Source organism: Cordyceps militaris, assembly GCF_000225605.1.
Source record: "Cordyceps militaris CM01 unplaced genomic scaffold CCM_S00001, whole genome shotgun sequence".
Classification (NCBI taxonomy): domain Eukaryota; kingdom Fungi; phylum Ascomycota; class Sordariomycetes; order Hypocreales; family Cordycipitaceae; genus Cordyceps; species Cordyceps militaris.
In genome coordinates, this window is record NW_006271969.1 from 1,995,797 (window position 1) to 2,018,941 (window position 23,145).

At 54.6% G+C, this 23,145-nt stretch overlaps 8 protein-coding genes across 8 annotated transcripts; 3 read left to right on the forward strand and 5 right to left on the reverse strand.

Moving 5' to 3' along the window:
* Positions 1 to 235: 235 nt before the first annotated feature.
* Positions 236 to 1,208, forward strand: CCM_00602 (zinc finger protein, putative; the record flags this gene model as incomplete). Its single annotated transcript, XM_006665762.1, has 3 exons — positions 236 to 454; positions 596 to 920; positions 1,042 to 1,208. 3 exons carry the CDS (start codon positions 236 to 238, stop codon positions 1,206 to 1,208), a joined length of 711 nt encoding a protein of 236 aa, XP_006665825.1.
* Positions 1,209 to 1,964: 756 nt separating this feature from the next.
* On the reverse strand, positions 1,965 to 9,588 carry CCM_00603 (Beta-ketoacyl synthase; the record flags this gene model as incomplete). Its single annotated transcript, XM_006665763.1, has 8 exons — positions 1,965 to 2,128; positions 2,195 to 2,885; positions 2,950 to 3,968; positions 4,365 to 8,358; positions 8,424 to 8,786; positions 8,843 to 9,111; positions 9,169 to 9,313; positions 9,361 to 9,588. 8 exons carry the CDS (start codon positions 9,586 to 9,588, stop codon positions 1,965 to 1,967), a joined length of 6,873 nt encoding a protein of 2,290 aa, XP_006665826.1.
* Positions 9,589 to 10,162: 574 nt separating this feature from the next.
* Positions 10,163 to 11,060, forward strand: CCM_00604 (DUF341 domain protein; the record flags this gene model as incomplete). Its single annotated transcript, XM_006665764.1, has 2 exons — positions 10,163 to 10,490; positions 10,546 to 11,060. The coding sequence occupies 2 exons, from the start codon at positions 10,163 to 10,165 to the stop codon at positions 11,058 to 11,060; spliced, it is 843 nt and encodes a 280-aa protein (XP_006665827.1).
* Positions 11,061 to 11,181: 121 nt separating this feature from the next.
* On the reverse strand, positions 11,182 to 12,327 carry CCM_00605 (uncharacterized protein; the record flags this gene model as incomplete). The annotated part of the gene is made up of 3 exons (XM_006665765.1): positions 11,182 to 11,932; positions 11,999 to 12,063; positions 12,088 to 12,327. The coding sequence occupies 3 exons, from the start codon at positions 12,325 to 12,327 to the stop codon at positions 11,182 to 11,184; spliced, it is 1,056 nt and encodes a 351-aa protein (XP_006665828.1).
* A 361-nt stretch (positions 12,328 to 12,688) lies between these two features.
* On the reverse strand, positions 12,689 to 13,375 carry CCM_00606 (Cytochrome b5; the record flags this gene model as incomplete). The annotated part of the gene is made up of 3 exons (XM_006665766.1): positions 12,689 to 13,018; positions 13,074 to 13,234; positions 13,285 to 13,375. 3 exons carry the CDS (start codon positions 13,373 to 13,375, stop codon positions 12,689 to 12,691), a joined length of 582 nt encoding a protein of 193 aa, XP_006665829.1.
* A 284-nt stretch (positions 13,376 to 13,659) lies between these two features.
* On the forward strand, positions 13,660 to 15,383 carry CCM_00607 (Cytochrome P450; the record flags this gene model as incomplete). Its single annotated transcript, XM_006665767.1, has 2 exons — positions 13,660 to 13,792; positions 13,846 to 15,383. The coding sequence occupies 2 exons, from the start codon at positions 13,660 to 13,662 to the stop codon at positions 15,381 to 15,383; spliced, it is 1,671 nt and encodes a 556-aa protein (XP_006665830.1).
* A 2,785-nt stretch (positions 15,384 to 18,168) lies between these two features.
* Positions 18,169 to 20,219, reverse strand: CCM_00608 (efflux pump antibiotic resistance protein, putative; the record flags this gene model as incomplete). The annotated part of the gene is made up of 4 exons (XM_006665768.1): positions 18,169 to 18,614; positions 18,866 to 19,090; positions 19,141 to 19,972; positions 20,040 to 20,219. The coding sequence occupies 4 exons, from the start codon at positions 20,217 to 20,219 to the stop codon at positions 18,169 to 18,171; spliced, it is 1,683 nt and encodes a 560-aa protein (XP_006665831.1).
* A 551-nt stretch (positions 20,220 to 20,770) lies between these two features.
* On the reverse strand, positions 20,771 to 21,314 carry CCM_00609 (uncharacterized protein; the record flags this gene model as incomplete). Its single annotated transcript, XM_006665769.1, has 2 exons — positions 20,771 to 21,198; positions 21,278 to 21,314. The coding sequence occupies 2 exons, from the start codon at positions 21,312 to 21,314 to the stop codon at positions 20,771 to 20,773; spliced, it is 465 nt and encodes a 154-aa protein (XP_006665832.1).
* Between the last annotated feature and the right edge of the window lie 1,831 nt (positions 21,315 to 23,145).

The window sequence follows — 23,145 nt, forward strand, 5'->3', positions numbered from 1 at the left end:
ACTTCAAGACGGGCGCAGGTTAAAAAGATACTTACAATTATATGTGGTGCGTACCAAAAGCTATGTACCTCTGCAAAATCCGCTAGTAGCCTTATGTAAGGCTCGTGCCTTTAGCAAAAGCTCTCGTGCTCATAGCACTACTCAGGAATATCTGTCATATTTGTTACTCACACATTCCCCCAAACAAACCCCCCAGAAAATAAGGGCCGTGAGCGGCTCCGGCCAATTGACCAAAATGTACGGCTGCTACGAATGTCAGGCCTGCGGGCGAGAGTTCAACACAGAAGGCGCCATGGCACAGCACATGGACGTCAAGGGCCACTGGCCGGCCGAGTGCGCCTGTTGCACCAACACGTATGTTGATGAGGAAAACTGCCGGGAGCACGAGTACATAGACCATAACTATTGCTCCGAATGCGACCGCGGTTTTATAAACTACAACAACCTGCGCATGGTGAGTGCTCTCAGTGTGATCTCCCTCCCACGGTCGACCAGCAGCCCCTGGCGACTAGACGCTCCATATACACTGGGAAATGCTGTCTAAAAGAGAAGGCTGAAATATAAAAATTATAATACATCGCTCTAACACGCGCAGCACCTCAACTCGAGCCGCCACAGAAGCGGCAGCATGGCCTGCCCCTTTTGCAACACGAGCCTCACCACCGCGACTGGTCTCGCGCACCACCTCGAGTGCAACGCGTGCCCCAACGTTAGTACCGGCCGGGAGTCCCTCTACCACTATGTGCGCTGCAAGGACCCCAACCGCCTCATCGCCAAGCGGATGATCGGGTGGAACGGCGTGCGCACCGCGTACGAGGCCTCGAGTGCGACCTGGAACGGCGTCGGCTACGAGTGCTACCTCTGCCACCGGAATTTCGGGAGCCTGCAGGGGCTCAGCCAGCATTTGAATTCTGCAACGCGTGAGTTCGACGGCCCCCCTCTCTCAAAATTTCCTTTTTTTTTCGTCGTTTTTTTCCCCCCCGCCTTTCTTTTTGTTTGCTTGAACAACAACGGAAACCTGGCGGACTGATGCGAGAATAGACCAGCAGTCGCTGTACCACTGCCCGAACCGGAACTGCCGCGACTTCAAGACTTTGGCAGGCATCATCAATCATCTTGAGAGCGAGACGTGTGGCATTGCCAGGTTTGAGACGGTGCAGAAGGCGGTCAGTCAAACGATTGGCAGCGGCCGCTTGTTGAGCTTCTGAGCACGTTACGGGGGGCGCTCTTTGCATGGAGAACGGAAAGTGGCATAAATAGTGACACTGATTTGAGCCTTGTTTATTTCTGTTACAGCAGCTGGAACTGCTGGGGACGACCTGTTGACGGAGTGGGCGGCAATGGCGGGTAGGTCACACCAGGATAACAGCGAAACAGGATCACACCAACAGGAGTACGAGTGTGTACAAACATGTACAAACATGTACAAACATGTACAAATATATACAAATGTGAACCCCTCACACAATCTGAGATGGGCCGAGTTGATAGTGATCTGTTGAACCCAGGCAAGCTTGATAGCCGCATTCTGCGCAAGACAGACTCCAGACAGCGCGAAACGAGCGCAACTGCGGCAGTCAAGTCGTCGAACATGGTCTAGGCAAGATCCATCATAGCACGAGCACCACAGGAGCCCATTTCTAGGTGATGAATACAGCGGGACCAGTGGCAGTACCAGTAGCAGCACGTGCTAGTTAGATATTCGCAGTCAATTCGATTGCACAGCACACCTGTTTCAGATGGACAAGCTTCAATTCATGTTACAATTATTCATTTCGCGATTACTTTAATCACGTCTTGTAGAAATGTAAACAGCCATCATGTTAATACTAAAATCGCCCTAGTAAACCACGTCAACAATAACCCAATTGCTTTTCCCGACAGCAAACTCCACATTACCCTAACAATCTATTCGACTATTTCCTTTTGATTGAAAGCCCAGGTAAGAGGCCTCGAGGAATGCATCAGTTGTTTATAATGAGCTCTGCTGGTACCAGTGGGCTCCGCGACACCAGCTGCTCCGCCAGATACGTCAACGAGTTGGGGCTCAAGATTTCAAACACCGACACGTCACACTTCAACTGACGGAAAATCTGGTTGCGAACCTCGACCGCTTTAAAAGAATCAACTACAAACATGTCGTTAGCCCCGCGATTTTTTTAGACAAAGGCATCAAGCGCTAATGGCAACGTACCTCCAAGCTCGTACAGCGGTCGCTCTACATCAATATCCCCCGGCTGCACCCCCAATCCGGGAGCCAGGAGCTTCTTGATAACATCCTGGATCGCGACCTGGCAATCCTCTCGCGCCGTCGCTGCTGCGAGGACCACGGCCACGCTAATCTCTTGTCCCCCGTCCGCCCCCGACTCCGCGTCCGTGCTCTCCCGCAACACCCGGTGGATGAACTTGGCGTCGCCGGCCCAAAAATCCACTCCCGCGGGCTCCAGCGAGTCCGTCATGCAAAAGACAAACTGCGACGACGTCTTCGTGTCGCCGTTTCCGACCGTACCCCGCATAGCAGCAGCGACCGCCACATCCAGCTCAGACAGCGTCGTGCTGACGCTGGCCATGTGCTTAAAGCGTTCCAGATAATCCTTCATGCTCGTGCCGTCAATCGTGTGATCAGAGTCCGCCACCAGCCCGGCATTGATCGAGGTGCCAGCCATGCCCAGAGACCGACGGTACCGGGCGAGGGCGTCCATGTACGAGTTGCCCGCTGCGTAGTTTGCCTGGGCGACGTTGCCAATGACCGACACAACAGAAGAAAGCATAATAAAAAAGGCCATATCGCTAGGAAGAGCCGAGTGTAAGTTCCAGCTACCATCGACTTTAGGCTTAAAGGCCGTCTGCCACTGCTTATAGCTCATCTTATCAAATAAGCTATCCTATTTCTAGTTATTAGTATTTATAATTCAGTCTAGCAGATCTAAATAAGAATCCATTACTTACCTGAAGTACCATAGCGCACTGAATGATACCCTTAATAGGTCGCCCTATCTTCTCTACTTCCTGGACCATAGCCTGCACGCTTTCTTCCGAAGTCACGTCGCAGGCAAGCACTAGGGTAACGCATCCGAGCGCATGAAGCGTGCTTAGCTTGCCGTTGTGGTGATTTCCGCCAGAGCGAGAGAGGAAGACCAGATGCGTCGCTCCGTTCTTCGCCATCAATTCCGCGATTCTAAGGCCCAACGAGCCCAGTCCGCCTGCCATGATATACGTGGCGTTTTTGTCAAGCTTGGGCATCTGCGGTGCAGGCGGAATGACACGGACGCTCGGTCCGGCACCGTTTATTCCATCGACTAGGCTGATCGAAACCAGGCCACGAGGACTGCCTGATTCAGCGGCTTCGACCGCCTTGTCAAGTTCCGTCACAGAAAATGTGAGGCCAGACTGAAAGTCAGAAGGCGCGGGGATCGCTTGGCTTATCCGGCTGAGTAGCTTTGCCAGCCAGCGTGGTTGCTCTGTTAGAATACGCACGGGATCAACCGTCGCCCAAGTCACATTGCCTCCAAGTGCAGGGAGTGGCGGTGTTGCTTGGTCAGGCTGCAAAACAATGGCCACTCGAGCAAGTTCAGCGAGGCAAATGGCGGCGTCTTCATCAAGTATCAAGCCGTGCCCTGCCTGAACAGCGACGTCGATACCCATGCCCTGCGTCTTTTCCAAAAGGTGCGAAAACAGCAAAGAGGAGCCTGTCCCGGGGGGGTGTACCGTAACCGAGTCTGGCCCGAGTCCGGTTCGGTGAATTACTGCAATCTTTTGTTCCGTGTTGGAAACGGTGGCGTGGACCTGCGCGCCGTATTCTTTGGTGGCTCTCGCGATAATGGCGTGGCCCAAAAGGCTGTCAGCGTCTTGGACCAGGATCGTCTCTCCGGCGGCCAAGTGGGTGACGTATTCGAGAATAAAGGTCACCATAAGCTCAATCCATAACCTCGCGGCAGATTGTGAACCTGCGGCCGGGACTTTGAAAACTAGAGAGTGGTGTTGTCTGACAACGGTTTGGCAGCTAGGCAGCCCAAGGACGACCACGTTATCTCCAGATTTCATATTGCTCACATTTATACCACAACTGCGGACGGTACCGGTGATAAGACTCCCTAACAACTTAGTTGCAACATTAGAGCTGGTTGCAAAGGGATAAATTGATATGTCTGACACCGCCACTTCCACATTATCGATTAAGAGAGTTTCATAGGCCAATTTATCCGCTTGCCAGCAAAACTTGTCTCCCTTAGACTGAGGCTTTATCAATCCAAGTGGCCCGCATCCGCTGAGCTCTTGAACTACCGGTGGTGCGTTGCCTGTGGACAGAGCTACCTCCAGGTCCATTCCATTGTCCTCAACAACGCGAGGGATGAAAATATTACCATCCAGCTCAGCAAGCTCCAGCTCAGGAAGCTCGCCCTCTGCCACAAGGCTTAGAATGTGATGGAGGACGTCCACGACAAACTTCGCGCCTTTTTCATCTGCAGCGTTGGGGTCAAAGGACAAGTCGAGATGAGACAGCGCAACCTGAGGGAATTCATTTCGTAGTACCCGAAGCAAGCCAGAAACACCGCTAGCGTCGAGACCCTTCTGGGATGGCTGCAGCATTTGTGCGCCGCTTGTAACCCAGCAAAGACGGCTGGCAGAAGAGATCAGAGTCTGGAAGTGTTGGAACTCTTCGCTCGTCCAGCGATTGACGAGGCTGCCACTGAGCAAACAAAGAACTGTCCCGCTTTGTAGCAAGGTGGCATCCTTCAGCTCGGCTAGACGAGTTGCTACTGCGCATTTGTTCAACTGGTCCAGAATCGAGCTGACACCCGGTGACGTATCCGTGATGGACGGAACCAGTAGCAGAAGCTCCCCTTCGATGGGAGTCTGTTGCCTTTTCTCCGTGTAAACTGCCAATGGAGTACTTTCACCAAAGTGCAGCTTCAAGAAGTCCTTGCCAACACCGGAATGGCTGTTCGTAGATGTATCTCCATTCACTCCATTAAAACTGTTAAAGACTTGTACTTTTACGTCCGACCCAAGGACAACAATTCGACCGCCTGTGTTGAGTTTAGTCTGATAGGTGTGAAGTGTTTCGCTCTGGTGGCTCTGTGCCGCGCCGACTATCACTATGTCGTAAGATTGGCTGGATTCTGTCCACCCACTCTCGGTCACGAAATTGATCGGAGTATCAGCCAAGGTAGTCTTTGTCTTCCATAATTCGAGCGCGTCTTTGGATATATCGGTAATGGTAAGATGTGAGATGCCTCGATAGTGAGATGTGCTATCTAAGAACGGGAGCAGTTTGTCGATAGTCTGCTCGGCTAGCGTTTGACCGATGAACACGACGCTGAGGTTGGTAGACTTGTGGCACTCGAGCTCTAGCCAGTCTTTAAGGCTAGACACGTTTGCCAATGAACCCGTTGACGAGATCTGAGCAAAGAAGCCCGGGTCGACTTTCCAGTCGAAGGTGGTAGTCTTCTTGGCAACGGCACCTTGTCCAGGATGCGCCAGGGTGTCGGAATCAGACGATACCCGTGTCATAATGAGGCCTTGGACTGTAACCTTTGGCTTCTGCCAGGCCCCGTCCGAGACCACGAGGTCAGCGCAGAGCTTGCCATCACGGCGGTGAACTCGCTCCGCATAGCCGACAAACTCTTGGCCAGGCCCTTGCGGTAGGTCAAATGAAATGTACAGCTTTCCCAGCATGGAGGGCACCGCCGCTTCGGTGAGACTCGCGCCGCCGGCAACTGCAACCACGATGAGGTGGAAGATGGCGTCGAGAGTCGCAGGGTGGATGAGGTGAGAGAATTCATACTCAAAAGGCATTACGCTCTTGGTGTCGGGGATCTTGACGGCGCCGTAGCAGAGCTCACCGTCAGGGACCGTCTTCAACTCGGTGACGTTCTGAAACGTCGGGCCATATTGCATGCCAACGCCGTGTAACTTGGTGTACAGCTTGCCGACGTCGACCGGGATCGCATTGCTCTGCTGCGCCGCGTGGAACTTGTCAATGTGGCGCTTCCACTCCAGCGTTGACGTCGTTTCCTCAGCGGCTGTTGTCTCGGCAGCCTCACTGTTCGCATGAAGAATGTGAAAGCGGCCATGACAGTTCTTGACCCACGGCGCGTCGCCGATCCTCGAGAAGATGGCAAACGAGTGCGGCGCTGGCGAAGGACCGCTGCTCTGAGGAAGCTGGATGCGCAGAATGGTTTCCGTAGCACCCTCTTGCGGAATGACGAGGCCCTTTTCGAAGCGGACGTTGCGGAACTCGATGCCCTGTACGGGGGTAGCGGCCTGGCCACGAGCCATGTCCGCCACCGCCTCCATCACCATGATGAGCATCCCAGCGCCGGGGTACAGAATCGTGCCAGTGATTTTGTGGTCCTGGGCCCACGGGCTCTCGCGGACGCGCAGGTGGTTGCGCCACTGCGGCTCGAGCGGGTTCTGGTTCTCTACCGGCGCCCCGAGGAGGTCGGTCCGCGGGCGGCTCTGCAGCCGCTGCCGGCGTGTCGCCGGCGCCTCGTGCCAAAACGTCTTGTCGTGGTTCCACGCGTACGCGGGAAGGTCCGTCGCCACGACATGCGCGGACGACGCCGATTGTCTGTTGACCCTGTCCAGCGCGATCTTGACGCCCGCCGACCACAGCGCGCCCGCCGCCGCCAGGGCGGTGGCGACGGCGTCTTCTTTGCGGACCAGGAGCGACGTGTAGGGAAGCTGTGTCGGGAGCTTGCTGTCCAGCTCTTCCATGATTTGCACCAGCGGCGCTTTGAGCGCCGAGTGTGGGCCAATTTCGACCATCGCGTCCCACTTCACGGCCGGTTTCCGGCCGGCGGTGCGCCGTTTCAAAGACTGTGCGAGGTTGCCGGCGAGGAGATTGGTCACGGCAGGGAAGAAGCGCACCGTCCCGCACATGTTGCGGATCCAGTACGTGGGATCAAGCTCGACCGGGTCAATGACTTCGCCGGTTACTGACGAGAAAATGGGAATGCTCACATCCTCGGCGCCCGTCTGGGCGATCTGGCCCACGCCGGCGTCGCGCATGGCCTGCAGGCAGCTGTCGGCGACGCTCTGCATGTGTGGCGAGTGATACGCCGTCATGACGCGCAGCTTCCGCGCAAACTTGCCGTCGGCCGCAATGGTCGCCTCGAGCTGCGTCACGACATCCGCGTCGCCCGACAGCGTGACGCTCTTGGGGCTGTTGACGCACGCCACGACGACGCTGCCCGCCGGCACGTCCTTGAGGTACGTTTCAGCCTCGGCTTCGGAAATGCCCGCCGCGAGCATAGCGCCCACGCGGCCGCCCTTGGACACCATCCCGGAGTACACACCACGCAGGTACGCGACCGTGACCGAGTCCTCGTGCGTCAGGCGCCGCGCCGCGTACGCCGCGGCGATTTCGCCGCTCGAGTGGCCCACGACGGCGCCGGGGACGACGCCCCAGTCGCGCAGCAGGTCGACGAGCGCGAGCTGCACCGCCGTGCACATGGGCTGGCTGACCTCGGCCGTCTCAATCAGGCTGTGCTCAGTGCGCTGCAGCTCTGCCTCCAGGCCGAAGGGACAGCCCAGGGCTGCGAGGCAGCGGCTGCTCCGCACGATGCTCTGCGTAAAGGCGTCGAACTGGCCATAGAGCTGCCGGCCCATGCCGGCCCACTGCGCGCCCTGGCCGGTGAAGATAAAGGCGAGGCGGTTGTGCTTGGCGGAGCGGCGCGCGGCGCGCGGCATCGAGGTGCTCGGGGCGGCGAGCTTGTGCGCCAGATCACTGACGGACTCAGTCACGACAAATGAGCGGCATTCTAGCTCGGAACGCCGGAACGACAGGGTATGCGCGAGGCTGGCTAGATCATGCGCGCCGTACCTGTCCTTTTGAGTCTCCAGGTAGGCACCGAGCGCCTTGGCCGTCCGCGCGACGCCCGCCTCGTCGCGTGCGCTGAGCGGGTACAGCGTCTGCTGCGGCTTCACCTGTGGCTTGCTGCTCCCATGCAGTCCCATGGATTCGGCCAGGCTCTCATCTGACGCGTGCCCTGGCAGTCCCCGCTCGCGCAGGTACGCGGACGCGCCGTCGAGGATGACGTGCGCGTTGGCGCCGCCAAAGCCAAACGAGTTGACGCTGACGCGGCGCGGCGCGCCGGCGGGCCACGGCATGGTCGCCGGGGGCAGCGCAATGTTCCAGTCGGCCAGCCGCAGCCGGGGGTTGACGGTGCGCACTTCGGCCGTGGGCAGGAGCACGCCGCGCTCCAGCGACAGCATAGCCTTGAAGACGCCCACGAGGCCGGCGCAGCCTTCTGTGTGGCCGACGGTGGGCTTGATGCTGCCGACGTATACGGGCTGGTCCGGCGGTGCGGCGGCGCCAAAGGTGGCGGCAATGGCGGACAGCTCGATGGGGTCCTGTGTCCAACCGTCAGCGATGTCCTTTTGTGGTGAGTACGGGCAGCCAGCAGGAGCCCACTTACACCAACCGGCGTTCCTGTGCCGTGTAGTTCAACATAAGGCGTAGAGGCCATGGGCAGCTTGGCCTGCTTGTATACCTCTCTGATCAGCTCTGCCTGTGCTTCGGCGCTCGGCATCGTCACGCTAGGCGTCTTGCCGTCGACGTTGGAGCCCACGCCGCGGATGACGGCGCGGATCGTGTCGCCGTCGCGAAGGGCGTCGCTTAGGCGCTTGACGACTAGCGCGCCGATGCCCTCGCCCCGGCCGTACCCGTTGGCCCTGTCGTCAAAGGTGTGGGAGATGCCGTCCGGGCTGAGCATGTGCATGGCCACCAGCTGCTGCATGAAGTTGGGGTGCAGTATCACGCTGACGCCAGCCACGAGACCCTATCCAGAGTTTTAGAATAAGAATGTTGGTAAGAAGAAATGGGAAATCAACGTACCATGTCGGTTTCGCCGAGTCGTAGTGACTGGCAGGCCAGGTGCAAGGCGTAGAGGCTAGAGGAGCAGGCCGTGTCCAGCGTCAAGCTCGGCCCGCGAAGATCAAAGAACCAGGATACGCGGTTGGCGGTCATAGCCTCGCTGCTTCCCGCGGCGGCCATGTGTGGCTCATCGTATATTTCGCGCGTCGACAAGTCTTCATAGTCGCTAGTCATGCTGCCGACATATACACCAGTCTTTGATCCGGCAATTTTTTCCAAGGGCATGCCGGCTGGAGTGCGTTAGTGGATATCCCTTTTGTGAAAACGCCAGAAGTACCGTTACTCACCATTCTCAAACGTCTCGTAGGCCACTTCTAGTAGCAGCCTCTTTGCCGGATCCATGCCGGCGGCTTCCTTAGCGTTGATAGTAAAGAATGGGGCGTCGAATGCAGCAATGTCTTGCTCCAGGAAGAAGCCATGCGTAGTATTTAACTTGATTCATAATGAGCTAAGATTATCGTATTTTGTATGAAACTTACAGAGCCTTTTCGGTCAGGGTCTGGGTGGTACCAAGCGTCCGCATCCCAGCGCTCCTTTGGCACTTTAGCATGTGCGGTCCGCGAGTTCTTCATCATGTTCCATAAATTGTCTAGAGAAGATGCTTCACCCGCCAATCTGCAGGCCGCACCGACAATAACAATGGGGTCATCAGGGCAGTTGTCGGCCTTGGAGTTGCCCGCGGCAGCGGGTGTCGTTTGATATACCATCTTGTATACGTCGTGTAAGTGTGGTGAAGACGGTGTAACTGTAGAGGACTTGAGTGATACTAGAGAAAAAAAGTCAAAGGTGAATCTATCTACTTGCTTCACCATAGGCAAGATTGCATCCGTTTTCATTGCACATCATTCGAACCACCTTCACCTGTCAAATGTGGCTCGCCGCAAGTACCCGAAACAGGCAAGGCTGCAAGTGCCGGGACCCTGTATCAGAGTGGACATGTGGTTTCCCACTTTCCCACATGGGAAATATTTTAATTGAAAACTTCCTTTTCATTCATCTCAGTCACAGCTGTCTTAGTGCTTACATTTTCCCCAGTGCCTTCGGGTCCCTGATTGTAGGAAGTTGTGACGACGGCTGTATGACGTGAGAAAAGGCTCCGAAGTAGATATTCTCAATGGAGGCATAAAAAGTTTCCGAATTTGGTAAAATAAAGGTTCTGCATTTCATCACACGTAGTAAAGTAATGTCTACTTGTGCAAAGACTTGGGAAACATTCTCGACCTCTACTTCCCTCCCAGTTACTGCCGGCAACAACAGCAGGAGTATGAAAAGATCAACAAAATGAAAAGACTTTTGGCTCTTCACGGCGTGGGTTCATCCTCGGATATCCTACGAGTCCAATTAAACCCTGTCATCAGAGCCTTGGAACACGAATATGAGATAGTTTTCTTCGACGGTGCCTTCACACGAGAACGCGGCCCGGGCATGGCCTCGCACTACCCTGGACCCTTCTATTCATACACTACTGGATATTCTCCGAGTGACATACGTGTCGCTCTTGATGACCTTGACAACATGATGCAAGATTGCGGTCCATTTGATGGTGTCATCGGTTTCAGCCAAGGTGCCTCTCTGGCCGCTTCCTACATCCTTGATCATCAGTCGCGATGTGCCAATGAGCCCCCCCCCCTTTGGCTTCGCTGTTCTCCTATCCTCGGTCGCAGGGTTCTCTCCGGACGCACAGTACTGTCTGCCAATGATTGAGTATCTCATTACAGAGAAATACGACGCCATGTCCGACTTCCCAGACCACATATCGACGAAACTTCCGCGACAGCAGCAAGGCTTTGTCGACTACCTAGCCACCACGTTCAACATTGCCCGCAAGATCGGAGCCACTACGCCCGATTATGACATTGCCTTCTTCAAGCACCGCCAGGCGGACAAGGTGCCTCGACTCCTCCACCCATCGTTGACTGAGGCGCGAATCAGGATGCCGACTGTGCACTACACGGGAGAGCGAGACCACTCTGCCATGGTGGAGCAGTCCCTCGTGGTCATGAGTATGTGCGACCGCAACACGGCAAGGGTTTTTCAGCATTCTGGGGGTCATGCTGTGCCTGCGAAGCCCGATGAAGTAAAACGACTGGTTCGGGACATTGAGTGGGCAGCGGCAGAAAGCAGCAGCCAGCAGGCGCTGCACAGGGCCCTCGGAGTGAAGCCGCGAAGTATGTTTTGAGACATAAATTGACTTGTAGATATGTGTGCCGCAATAGAGATTAAGATGGAAAAAAAATATCTCTTTGGGGGTTTCTCTAATATCCTAAATGGAGTATTGGAACAGGGTTTTCGTTTATTTTTCAGACTGTCGCAGCCATGGACCACGCCAGCAGCGTTCCTGGGGAAAACATAGTAGCTAGACCTCCCAGATACAGAAAATCTCCCTTTGTGCGAAGCATACATTTCTTAACAAGGGTGAAAATTGAAGCGCCATCTGTTGAATCAGCGCTGTTGGACGCCTTGCAGAGAAGCGCCGACGAAAATGGTACAAATCCGGCAAGGATGACCCAAAAGTCGTTTTGGAGGAATTTGTGGCAGTCAAGACCAATGATGTCTTTGGAAGAGGCACCCGTAGTATCTGTGGCCCTGGGCCAAAATATTCCCGATAGAGTGACTGCAGGTGACGATACCGCACAAGCGATGGCATACCAGTGTCCTACTGCCGAGAACAACCCCGAAGTATATAGAGAGGCTTGTACGAGCGAGCGCGTCGTGCCCTTTTCCAGTGGTTTCCGACTCAGCATCTTAATGGCCTTCGCAAACAGCGGTTGCGCGAGGCCCATGATGATGGGGCTCAGACGGTAAGATGCAATGAGAAACTGCCTCGTTGCAGTCGAGCATGGTACGAAGGCGGGCCAGAGCAGCCAGACTGGAAGCAATCCCGCAAGGATGGAAGTGTACAACAACGCCTCCGCATCCACTGGCGTCATGGCAGCAATGTGGGTGCTCCTGGTGGCTGTTGCAGCGTGATGTGTATGCGCGAAGAGGTACAGGGGATATATAAACGCGGCACCGTAGCTTTGATTTACAACACCCCAGAATAGCGGTCCCCTATATCATGGGGGGTTAGCAATTATTCGCCGCTTTTTGTTAAAGCCATTGAGTTGCTCAACGTACAGAATCGTGCCCCAGCGCGGCAATCCAAAGATCCAACCCGCGGCCACCATGCAGAACGATGTTGTCTGCATCGTGCCAAAGAGGCTCACAAGAAGAGACCGAAAAGTTGGGTTCTGATCGCGCATGAGGGCGTCGTAGAAGATGACGGGTGATATGAGCAGCTTGTCAATACCAGGCAGTGCCGTGTACACCAGTCGAAGCGGGCTGCCGTCCGGGAGAGTGCCCGCGGCTTTCACGGCGCCGATGGCTTTTGCTGTTCCATTTCGTACCAGCGAGCCCCAGAGAGCGTCGTAGCCAACGGCGGTTGGACCCAGGAAAAATGTATGCATAATGATTTGGTAGGATGTGGCGCGTAAGACATCATCTCAGGAAAACCCTATTTAAATATAGTAAAGTCCGGAAAGAGCCAGTTTTCTGTTTATGTCTGTTTCCTCTTTTGTAAATGCAGTCTAAGAAATCCACATCATCTTAGGAGTTGACAAATCTTAAATAGGCGTAATAAATGAATCTTACGACGAATTGTCCACTTGAAGATTGTTTTCCTTTTTTTTTTCAACTGTATAGTCCCGTATCCGAAATTCCAGCCAGTCAGGCCCTCGATCCAGCCACATCAATAAAGACTAAATAAGAGAGCCATCGAATATCCAAAACCGTCTGGCTTCTCCCTTGTTCCTCTGAATAGTGCCCGTATTACAGTACAGTGTAATGTGGCGGATACTCAAAGACGCCTCTGTAGTGGAACAGGCTGTGCCAGTAGCTCCGCCCACTGAACATCAGCGCAGCTGTTATAAGTGAAAGCGACAGGACAAGGTTCAAGGGAGCGCCATTCAACAGTTCAGAAAGTCGAGTTTTTTCGTGAAGGGCCCAGTAAAGAGCCGTGATTAGAAGAAAGAATAGAGGGGCCCAGTCTCGTGCCGCAGTACGATTTCCGAAGTGTGACAGTACTGTTCTCTCGGGCTTCTGTGGCTTTGTCTCTGGCTCCATCAGTTGTTGCCTAGCCTCCCGTTTCGCGGGCACAGTCTAAGTCAATTGTTAGGAAAATCGACAACGGACCTCTGAGAATAGGGAAACAAACGAAGCCAGCCACATCTCCGACTTCAAACTCAGCTATGGCTTTCGACGCTGATTTGGAATGGCCAACAAAGTCAAAATCGTTTGTGGCATCGCCGCCTGCCAGCTCCAATAGAACGTCGCGGCCACCTGGGTGGTCATCCAGGTAGCTCGAGACATTGTACACTGATAATGTTAGTCTTTCATGATATCCGGATTGATTGATGTATGCGCACCCTTTCCATGAATCACAATCCAGGCATTTTCTGGTGAATTGGCCTCCGCGACCTGCTCAAGTGTATACTCGGTACGATTACTGTGAATCATGGCCGAGCTTTGCCCAGGAAATGATGATGTTACTTTGGCCGTCATACTATAATCATCGTCGCCGTAACTTAGCAGTAGGATGCATGGCGATATTTGGAGTTGAGCTAATAAAACACCCGAAAGGGAAAGTCCCGTAGTCGGAATAATGTGAAGTAGTGCCCAAAATGGATTTTGCAGCCTTGGGTTTACGCAGAGGCTCAAGACCAGCCATCATATTATGCCGCGTACAAGGACAAGTATACCTGAGCAAGCCCTCGTATTGCACTATTGAAAAAGCGGTTAAAATGGTGTATAAGCAATTCCACCTTTTCGGCACAGTCCGAAGCCAGAGCGCAAAGATTGAGGTACAGCCGTCGGACGATGTTGATCATCTCAAGTCCGACCTCGCGGGTATCTTTGCTATTTGCGACCCTAAAGGTACTTAGTACCAGTGAACATTTTCTCATGAAAGCATTCACTGATAATTGTAGGTATAACCCTACATGGATCGGATACGCTTCTCACGATTGCCGATGTCATTGCAACGGCGAGGTCGATCGGCTTGAAAGTCGACGGTTGTCCAATCAGGGAACCATATGCACCCCGAGAGCTGCCAATCTTTGGCAATCATTTTGAGATCTACCCGGACCACATGGGAAACCATGATCGCCTGTTCCTTCAATTCGGCAGCGTCATCAAGACAACCAACATGGGCACGATAAACTATTTAACCAATGACCCGCGCGTGTCTGAAGCAGCTCTGAGCGAAAGCGACTATTTTACAAAGATGACCTCAGATCCTTCACATCCACTGTACTATATGCGCGATGAAACTGCACTCTTCATGTGCGACACATCTTCGTCCGCCCTTCACATCGCTCACAAGTTCATCCCACCGAGCATGACGCCCAATGCGGTCCGTCAGTACGCGGGCAACATGCAGCAAGCGATTGAAGAGTCCTTCTCCGTGTTTGATGAGCTGGACCGTCAAGGAAAGGCGTTCCACGTGTATCAGTACATGTTCAAGCTCGCCGGGCAAATTATCTACCGCATCGTGCTGGGGCTCGACGTGGGCCACTTCAACAACATTGACACCCCGGTGCACGAAATCATCCACCTGCTGGGGGAGTACATGTCTCTGATGAAGAAGACGTCGCTGAGTCCGCAATGGTACAAGTACTTGCCGTTTGGCAATCACAAGCGCCTGGCCGAAGTCAAGCGGCGGGCGTGGGCCCTGGTCGACGCAGCCATTGACAACGCGGAGCCGGGCAGTGACGGCAAAGACGCGCCGATTCAGACTGCTGCGCTCAACTCGACCTGCATCGCCGACTATCTGAAGCGTGCCGTCGATGAGAATGGGGAGAAGCTGCCACCAGAGTATCGTCTCACGAACATTGTCGTGCTCATCGGCGCTGGCTTCGTCACGAGCTCGTCTCTTTTGTCCTGGATGGTGTATGCCCTGACCAAGTACCCAGGCAACCAGGAGAGGCTTGTACAGGAACTGGTTGACAACGGCTGCACCGCAGACAAGGCCTGGGCGTATGACGAGATCAACGCGCTGCCGTTCCTAGACTGCTTCATCAAGGAGACGCACCGGCTGCACAACCCATCGTTCCAGACAGCACGCAACACCAAGCGGGACGTGATTGTGCCGGGCGGGTGGCAGATTCCCGCGGGCGCCGTCGTTATCCCCACGTTTCCCTCGATCCACAAGAACAAGGATCACTGGGAGAATCCAGAGCGGTTCGACCCGGACCGGTGGGGTGGAGGCGGCGGCGCAGGCAGGCCGGACAGGCACCGACTGGCATTCACGCCGTTTGCGGCGGGCCCGCGAGGCTGTGTGGGATTCAACGTGGCCAAGCTCGAGGCCAAGCTCGCGCTGGCCAACTTGGTGTACAGGTACGAGTTTGAGGACGCGTCGACGGAGCCGATGCAGTATGATGCCGAATTCTTGGTGATCCGCCCGTTGAACTGCTACGTGCGGGCCCGTCGGCGAACTACTTGGCCCACGGCTCAGAAGGAAGAGTAGGGGGTCAAGCAGCCTTATATCACTCAGAGTCTGCAGTTCGTTTTGATATAAATAGCAATGATGTGCGCCATTTCCTTGCTAGTTCTCCACTGACTATGGGATTTGCCGTCCGAAGCTTTGCAGTCATTACTAACGGTAACTAGCTGCCCATACGAGATTCCTGGCTGGCATCATCCCGAACAACCATGCCAAATAACAGCTAGGCAGTATCGATGCCTCTCAGCGGGATCCTACTATTACTGGACCACTGGTATCGTGTCAAAGACCTGGCTCCTGTAGTCTTTCTACAAGTGCCAGCGAGAGCCGAATAATTTTGCCAGAAAGAAGTGACTGGTTGTAAAGTTCTAGAGTTATATTTAGACACAGTCTTGGAGAAGTGCGACACATCTTATAAGATGTGCATAACACCTACAGCAAGGAAGTAGAGTGATATGGAACAAGCTGCGTTGATCACACTCATTTCGGCCCACCAAGGACTTCGCCCGTCACCTCGAGGTCGCGAGCCAGCCAACAGAGAGACAACAAGGCTTGGCGCAGCATGTAAAGGCTTCAAGTTGGGATGAAATGGGGTAAGTTGCGCGGTGATCGACAGTGGGGGTCATGATGACTGCATTTGCAGGCCAGATGCGCCTTCACTGCGAGAGGACAAGTGGACTACTTGACTACTTCTTTTTCCCATGTGCTCCAGTCCACCCACGGCGACAGCGTTGTTGACCATGACGATCCGCAAGGCTGCAAGGATGCCCAGCACGCCCATCACAATTCGAATGCTGGTGCTCTATCTTGCCCTAAGTCTCATAACGCCACTGTTCGGGCCCGCCCGCAGCTTAGTAGTTACCGCCTTGCCCCTTCTGTCAGTTCTCTTTCCTCGATTGTTGACTCTTCTCTTGATTGCCCCCTCAATGCGGCATCTCGTTTCCACCAATCTTTCCCACCTTTCCCACCTGCCACGCAAAACCACGGCCCACGGCGCCCGCCCGCTAACTACCCGCCACGCTCCAACTTTTCCATCGGGAACTCTTCTTTCCAAAGACCTGTACTTGGGAAGATCCGAAGCTCCCCGACGACGTTGTGCGATCCGCCCATCATGTTTACAGCCTTTCGATGTGACGAGCCCATCCAGCAGCAGCCACGCATCATCACACCCCCCGACGTCACATCTTCTCCGAATCCACACACGTCCGATTCCACACAATATTCGCGCACGGCGTGCGACTTTTGCCGAGCGAAAAAGGTGCGCCGCGATGCCGAGCCCGCGATGCCGAGCCCGCGATGCCGAGCCCGCGTTCTCCGCGCAAACCACCCCTGCCTGTGTTGGCCCCGAACTGACAAAGCCTTAGTTGAAATGCCTTGGCACCGGGGAGGCTTGTGACCGCTGTCTGGCGTCCTTCAGCACTTGCACGTATACGTTCAGCTCGGGGGTTGGGCCGGGCAAGAAGCGCCGCCGCAAGATTTCGGATCCTCGCCACGCTCCTTCACGCCGACCAGTCTCGCCACGCAGCGGCTACTCGCCAGAGTGCGATGACGGAAGATTCAACACTATACCAGCCTCTGTTGGGACAAATAATGCTTGGGGTGGACAGGATGTTACTCCCGCGACTTCGGTTCCGCCCTCGGAGCTGTCCAACCGCCATACTGTCCCAGCCACACACGATAACAGCACTTCACAGGAGCGGCAGAAATATTGCTCCGACATTTCTCTTAGCGGAAGCGGATTTGCCTTGTGTCCAGCCAAACATTTGAGCGCGGTGCCCAATTCAACACCGCGGCTACAACATCAATCTAATTCCGCATATGATTTCGACAAAATTCTAGACGACAATACTCTAGACGACAATGAGATCTCGCTTCTTGATCAGGAGAGCCTTCAACTATTCGAACTCTCCTCTCCACACATACGTGATGACGTGTCGTCACAAGCGCCGCGGGAGAGCCCTTTAGGCCAGGCAAATTTACACTCTAGGAACAAAGCACTCACGTCACAAGATCAAATAATTGAGCGATCATCTTCCTGTGCGTGTGGTCGATGTAAATGCCTCTCGGCTGTGGTGCAAGGTCTGGATGAGTTTAACCTGCAGCGAAACGCAGATACAGAAACCATCCCGACCGATACCCTGTTTCTGTCAGTGGACAAGGGAACTGATCAATTCTCTACCCTGCTAGCGTGTGCGAACTGCGATCTTAACGATTTGAGCCCTATACTCGTCATAACAACTATCAACCAGTTAGCACTTATGCTCTCGGAGCTGGTTCATCGATTGACACACTGCCAGTCTGCAGACACCGTGCCCACTGTGTTCCAATTCGGCAGATATAGCGTTCAAAAAACGAAAATGCGTACAAGCCTTCTTACTAGTATGATCGAGCTACACGTCAAACGCCTAAGTCAACTCATCATTCGTCTCGAGGGCTGCATGGCAGACCAGCCACGCCTCTTGCTAGCAGGTGCGAAGAGCATCGTCACAAAAATGCAACAAACTCTACAGGCCTTTTCGGGAGGCTCGTATACTGACTACGACAGCTGACACTTACTCGGCATTTCTTCTGTCATCCGTTCAAGTCACCTGATTAGTATGCTCGCATCTTCTTTACTCTAAGGAACAGCCGCATTACCATGCTCTTAATAAGAGGTCTTTGCAAGTTCTATTAGACTAAATATAGGGAAATAATGAAAATCAAGGAAAAGAAGTAAAGATGTCCCGCCTCGCATTGCACTGCAAGATGTCAAATCAACGCTTATAAGGCCTGACATATTACGAGAAAATTGCGTACCATCTAAACCATACTAGCAAAAGAGCTTCTCTTTCTTCATAGCCAAGCTGCACAAGAAGGAGACGGCACCTGTTACGAATACAGGAATAAAGGCGTCTTGGATGGCTAGAGCAATGACGTGGATGGCGGCTGCAGCGACTTCTTTGCTGGCTTTGTTAATAAGGTCACTGCCAACACCTGCGACAGCCGAGGAAATCTCCTCAGCGAATGCATTAGGAAACAGATGCTGTAGACCCTGATGGGCCTTGTTGACAAAGACGGCGCCTGATATACCCGTGCCGAGGGCGATGCCCAGCATTTGGCTGACAGTCATGAAGCCCACGCTGTAGGCAATGTCTGAAGCAGCTACCTTCATCTGCGCGATGGGAAAGCCAGCTTGGCAGTAGCAACCAACACCGACGCCCAGCAAGATTGTGTAACCGTAAATCTTGGCGTTGCTGGTTTGTTCATCGGCGGTGACTGACATGGCGACGCTGGTTAGCAACTCACTGGCGTGAAACTCGGGAGGGAGGGATCTTGTGGTGAATCAAGGGAGGGAGTGAGTATCACGACCGGTCAAAGGCAAGCAAAAGAGAGGGAAGCAGGTGTATTGTGTGATGATGAAGAGGAAGGAAATTTATCAGGAGGAGGCCAGCGCGGCCAGGTCAGGTCAGGTCACCCACAGTTGGGCGTGCCTGCCAACAGATCTTTTATGTAGGCAATTTACTTACAGAGCAAAGCACCACCGATTAGCTGCAACGCGGATCCAAAAGTATACCAGGGATAGTAGTAGCCAAATTTGGCCATAAAATCACCGTTGATGAGGACGCTGGCAGAGAGACAGAGGATATAGGGCAGAATATGGACAGAGGTCTGAAGAGCTGTGGCGCCTCGGGTGAATTGAAAGTAGAGTGGGAGGTAGTAGATAGTGATAAATGTACCAAAGGCCGCAAACACTGTTTCTATTAATAAAGGTGCTTTGTAGTGGTCTGATTCTAGTACTTACTCATAGTAATAAAGAGGATAACCAGCTCAAAGTTTCGGAAGAAGTGCATAGGGAAGACGCGATCGCTAGGCGAGGTCAGCAGGCAGAAGCACTGCTGAACGCAAAATGCAGCAAACAAAACACTAGAAAGAATAAAGAGCGCAATACTCCTACCATCGTGCCACGGCCAGAGCACACCCCCAAAGTTCATCGCCATCATAATACAGAGGAACAGGCTAGAGGATAAGAGCGCGCCAACATAGTCCAGCTTGGCGAGGCGCGCCCGCAGCGACACGCCCGGCATCGGCTGGTAGTTGGGGAGGACGAGCAAGTAAATGGGCGCGACGACGCCGCCGATGCAAGGGTTCAGGTAAAACGCCCAGCGCCAGGTTGCCGCGCTCTGCGCAAAGGCGCCGCCGACGACCGGTCCCAGGACGGTGCCGATGCCCCACCAGAAGCCGGTGAGGCTAAGGTAGCGCGGGCGCTCGGCGTCGGAGGTATTAACGGAGAGGAGGGTGAGGAGGCCCATGTACATGCCGGTGCCGCCGACGCCGGCGAGGGCGCGGCCGACGATGAAGGCTGTAATGGTCGGGGCGCCGCCGCAGAGGGCCGAGGCGCCCATGAAGAGGGCGGTAGCGCCGAGGAAGAGCCTCTTGGCGGAGAAGAGGCCAAAGGATTTAGACCATATCAGGGTGCTGGCGGCGGAGGCGAGCGCAAATGAGACCCCCAGCCAGGGTACGAGGTCGACGTGGCCAAAGGCGTCGACGATGGCGGGCTGGATGGTCGCGACGATGGTGGTGTCGAGGGCGTAGAGGAGGAACGAGGCGAGGAGGGAGACGACGACGAGGACCCACTAGATGTTTGATCAGATAGGTAGTTGGCATTATGTTCTTGGGGATAGGAAGCCAAGAAAAACGCACCTTGGCACCGTGGACAGGGCGAGGAGAGGGAGGCTTAGCCGCCTTTTCCAGCACCGGCTCTCTTGGAGCCGAGGGGTCACTAACGAGCGTCTCTGATGGCGAGACGCCATCTTTCGGATCAATCGACTCCTTTTCCGGCGCCGCGATGGCGAGATGGTTATCAATCTGCGCAGCCGCCATGGTGTTGTTCTTGTTGTGTAAGAAGTGTAGGAGCGTTACCGTGTAAGTGGGAAAGAGCCGCACAGTAAGGGGGGCTCTTATATGAATGATGAGGAGAAAGATTCAGTGGTCCCAGGATACACGCGCTGATTAATCCAAGAACAAAGACGGCGTAGATGATGCCGCGACGGGCAAACAGCTCGTCCCACCAACGGGCCAATTCTAGGCCGAAGCCATCACCATGCGAACAAGGGCTCCGTTCGGTGGGCTCTTTACGTCTACGAATTCTAGAAAAAGTTGTGAAAATAGCGGGAGCAAGATTAATTAAACTTGGAAAAGACATGACAGAATTTAATAGATTAGCATAATAGGTAATTCTGACGGTTTGGTGCCCAGAGCAGGTAACTGTCACAATGTCCAAGTCGTCTCGTCCTAGAATGGAATATTCCAAATCGGGACGTTTTTTTTTTTTTTTTTTTTTTAGAAACATCCAAATCCGGACATTCCCTCTGCTGGCGGCTCCCTTTTAGGACAACGCAGTTTTATCGCCGATCGCAAACCCGGCTTCTTGTTCATTTTTTCAGTTTTAGGCTGCTTTGCAAACGCACGAGGCCCTCGAAAGAAAGAGAAAATCGACACGTACGAAGCCAATACCTCAGCCTCACAGTCCCGAATACATCCCGGATGCAAGCATTTTTTTTACAGACTCCAATGAACACCTTGACTCGCTCCATTGCACTGGAAAAGCCGCTGGCAGAAGTCGACCCGAAGTTGTCACAGTTTTCGACCCTCGTTAAATTTCCACGCATGGCCGAATCGTTCTGGTCCCTTTCTCTTTGCCATCCGTTCGGCGAACCAATGTAGAGGCAGGACGAGTATCTGGAGACAGCTCCTCGGTGGAGGTCCATATCCTCGTCGACTACTCCGTCGGGCGTGGTGCAAGACACCCAATCTCCTTTACCCGTCGCCCAGGCCGGATAACTTTCACTTCGCGGCGAGCCTTTTGACGGACTGGCAAAAAATACGGACAGTAAAGTTAGTTCATTCCGCTTGGGAGAACCTGATGACGTCGTCCTTACCGGCATTCCCAAATTCACCGGCGCTCAATTCCAGCATCCAAGAGGGGACAACTGAAACCCCTCTCCTGTTGAGCATTTCAGCGCCTTACGACTTGCCTCCGTCGGTATGCAAACACGATACAACTTCACAGGCTTGACAAAGAGCTACGGATACTTTTTTACAGTTCTTGCCATTGTCCGGTCCAGGGCAAGGCCATCAGATATTGATATCATTCACATTTACGACGACAACGGTCACCCCACCAAACCCGGAAGCACGTCTGCTACACCAGTGCAGATCGGAGCGTTTCCAATTTCCAAAATGGGCATCTGTTTTTGTCTTGTACGCACATTAACCATGTGAGCCAAAGTGCCTCTCGCCGACGAGTTCATCACAGTCGATGAATGGGACAACAACGGATGGAACCGACTGGTCTTGAATGGTAACATGCAACAATTGCCATAGTTGCAGACCTATGACCAATAAATGTAGCCAATAGGTGCTGCAGAAATTCACCATCAATGAAATTCGCGCCCATGACTCCAGCACTGCATTTATGTGTAGCTGGTGAAGAAGCAAGCTGCATGGTGGTGGAAACAGGCCGGGGCGTGGCCTACCCACAACGCTCACCGATACTTGCTTTGCGGGCGGTTTCCTTCATCTCTGGGCGGTAAAACACCAATCACGATGAATGTTCCCAACTTTGACGTGGCTGGCAGTGGCTAGTCTGAATGTCTCGATGCCCGACGCCGGCGCTTCCCAATGGATTCGTACGGCGCGACCGGGCGCCAGGTGCCCGACGCCGCCAGCCGGCTATCAGCAGGGCACCCGCGACACAAGACTGCTCCCTCGACCTCTGGGTTACGAACTATTCCATTCATCCCGCTAGTGTCTCATAATGTTTGGAACTGTCCGCCACAGAGAAGACACATCCGCTACCGTTGACAGGCTCGTGCAAGGATTCAACGATTGTCATGCCAGGCTCCGCCAGCTCGAGATATCGGAGGAGCAGCTGGACAGCAAGACCGCATTGGCACGCACTGTCAACGTGGATGCGGCTGTCAACTGGCACGATGATGGCGGCAGGAGAATCGGCGGCGAGATCACGGAGAAGGCGATGCAGGAACATGTCCGATTTGACACTCTACAGCGGTCGTACGACGAGCCACCGTCGCTGACCGACGCCGCCTCGCCGCCGCCCTCGCAGGATGCTCTGCATGACGGCGACTATTCTCTCCAGGTGCTGCGGCACTTGGGCCCTGACGCGACCTACACGCTCGACGGCGCCATGGAGCGCCAGCGGGCCATGATTGACGCCGCGCACCACGCCCTTGACGGCCTCGGCGGCGCCAACCGCGCCTTGCTCGCCGACCTGACCGAGTCGCGCGCCCAAGCGGTCAGCCTCGCCGCCGCGCTCGACGACTTGCACGCCGTGCATCGCGCCGCCGAGGCGTCGGCGGAGCAGCAGCTCGAGCGCCTCTACGCCGCGCAGTCCGAGCTGTCTGCCTTTCACAGAGTCGCCGCCGTCGAAAGGGACGAGCTGGCCAGGCGCCAGGAGGAGATTGAGATTCTGCACGGGGAGCTCCGCAGGCTCCGCGCGGACGGCGCGGCCATCCACGGCGAGAACGCGTGCATGCAGAACACGATTGCTGCGCAGTGCCGGGCGGAAGTGGTCCTGCGAGGCGAGGTGGCGGAGCGCACTGCGGAAAAGGAATCGGTGGAGGCGGAGCTGGCCGGCGCCCAAGATGAAATCAGGAGCTTGAAAGCTTGTCTGCAGGATAAGGATGCATTTATCGACGGCTTGCGTCGAGATGTAGAAGCGCTCGTTGCTGAAAAGGAAACGGTCGAGGTTGAGAAGGCCAGCTCGCAGCGTGAAAACATGAGCTTG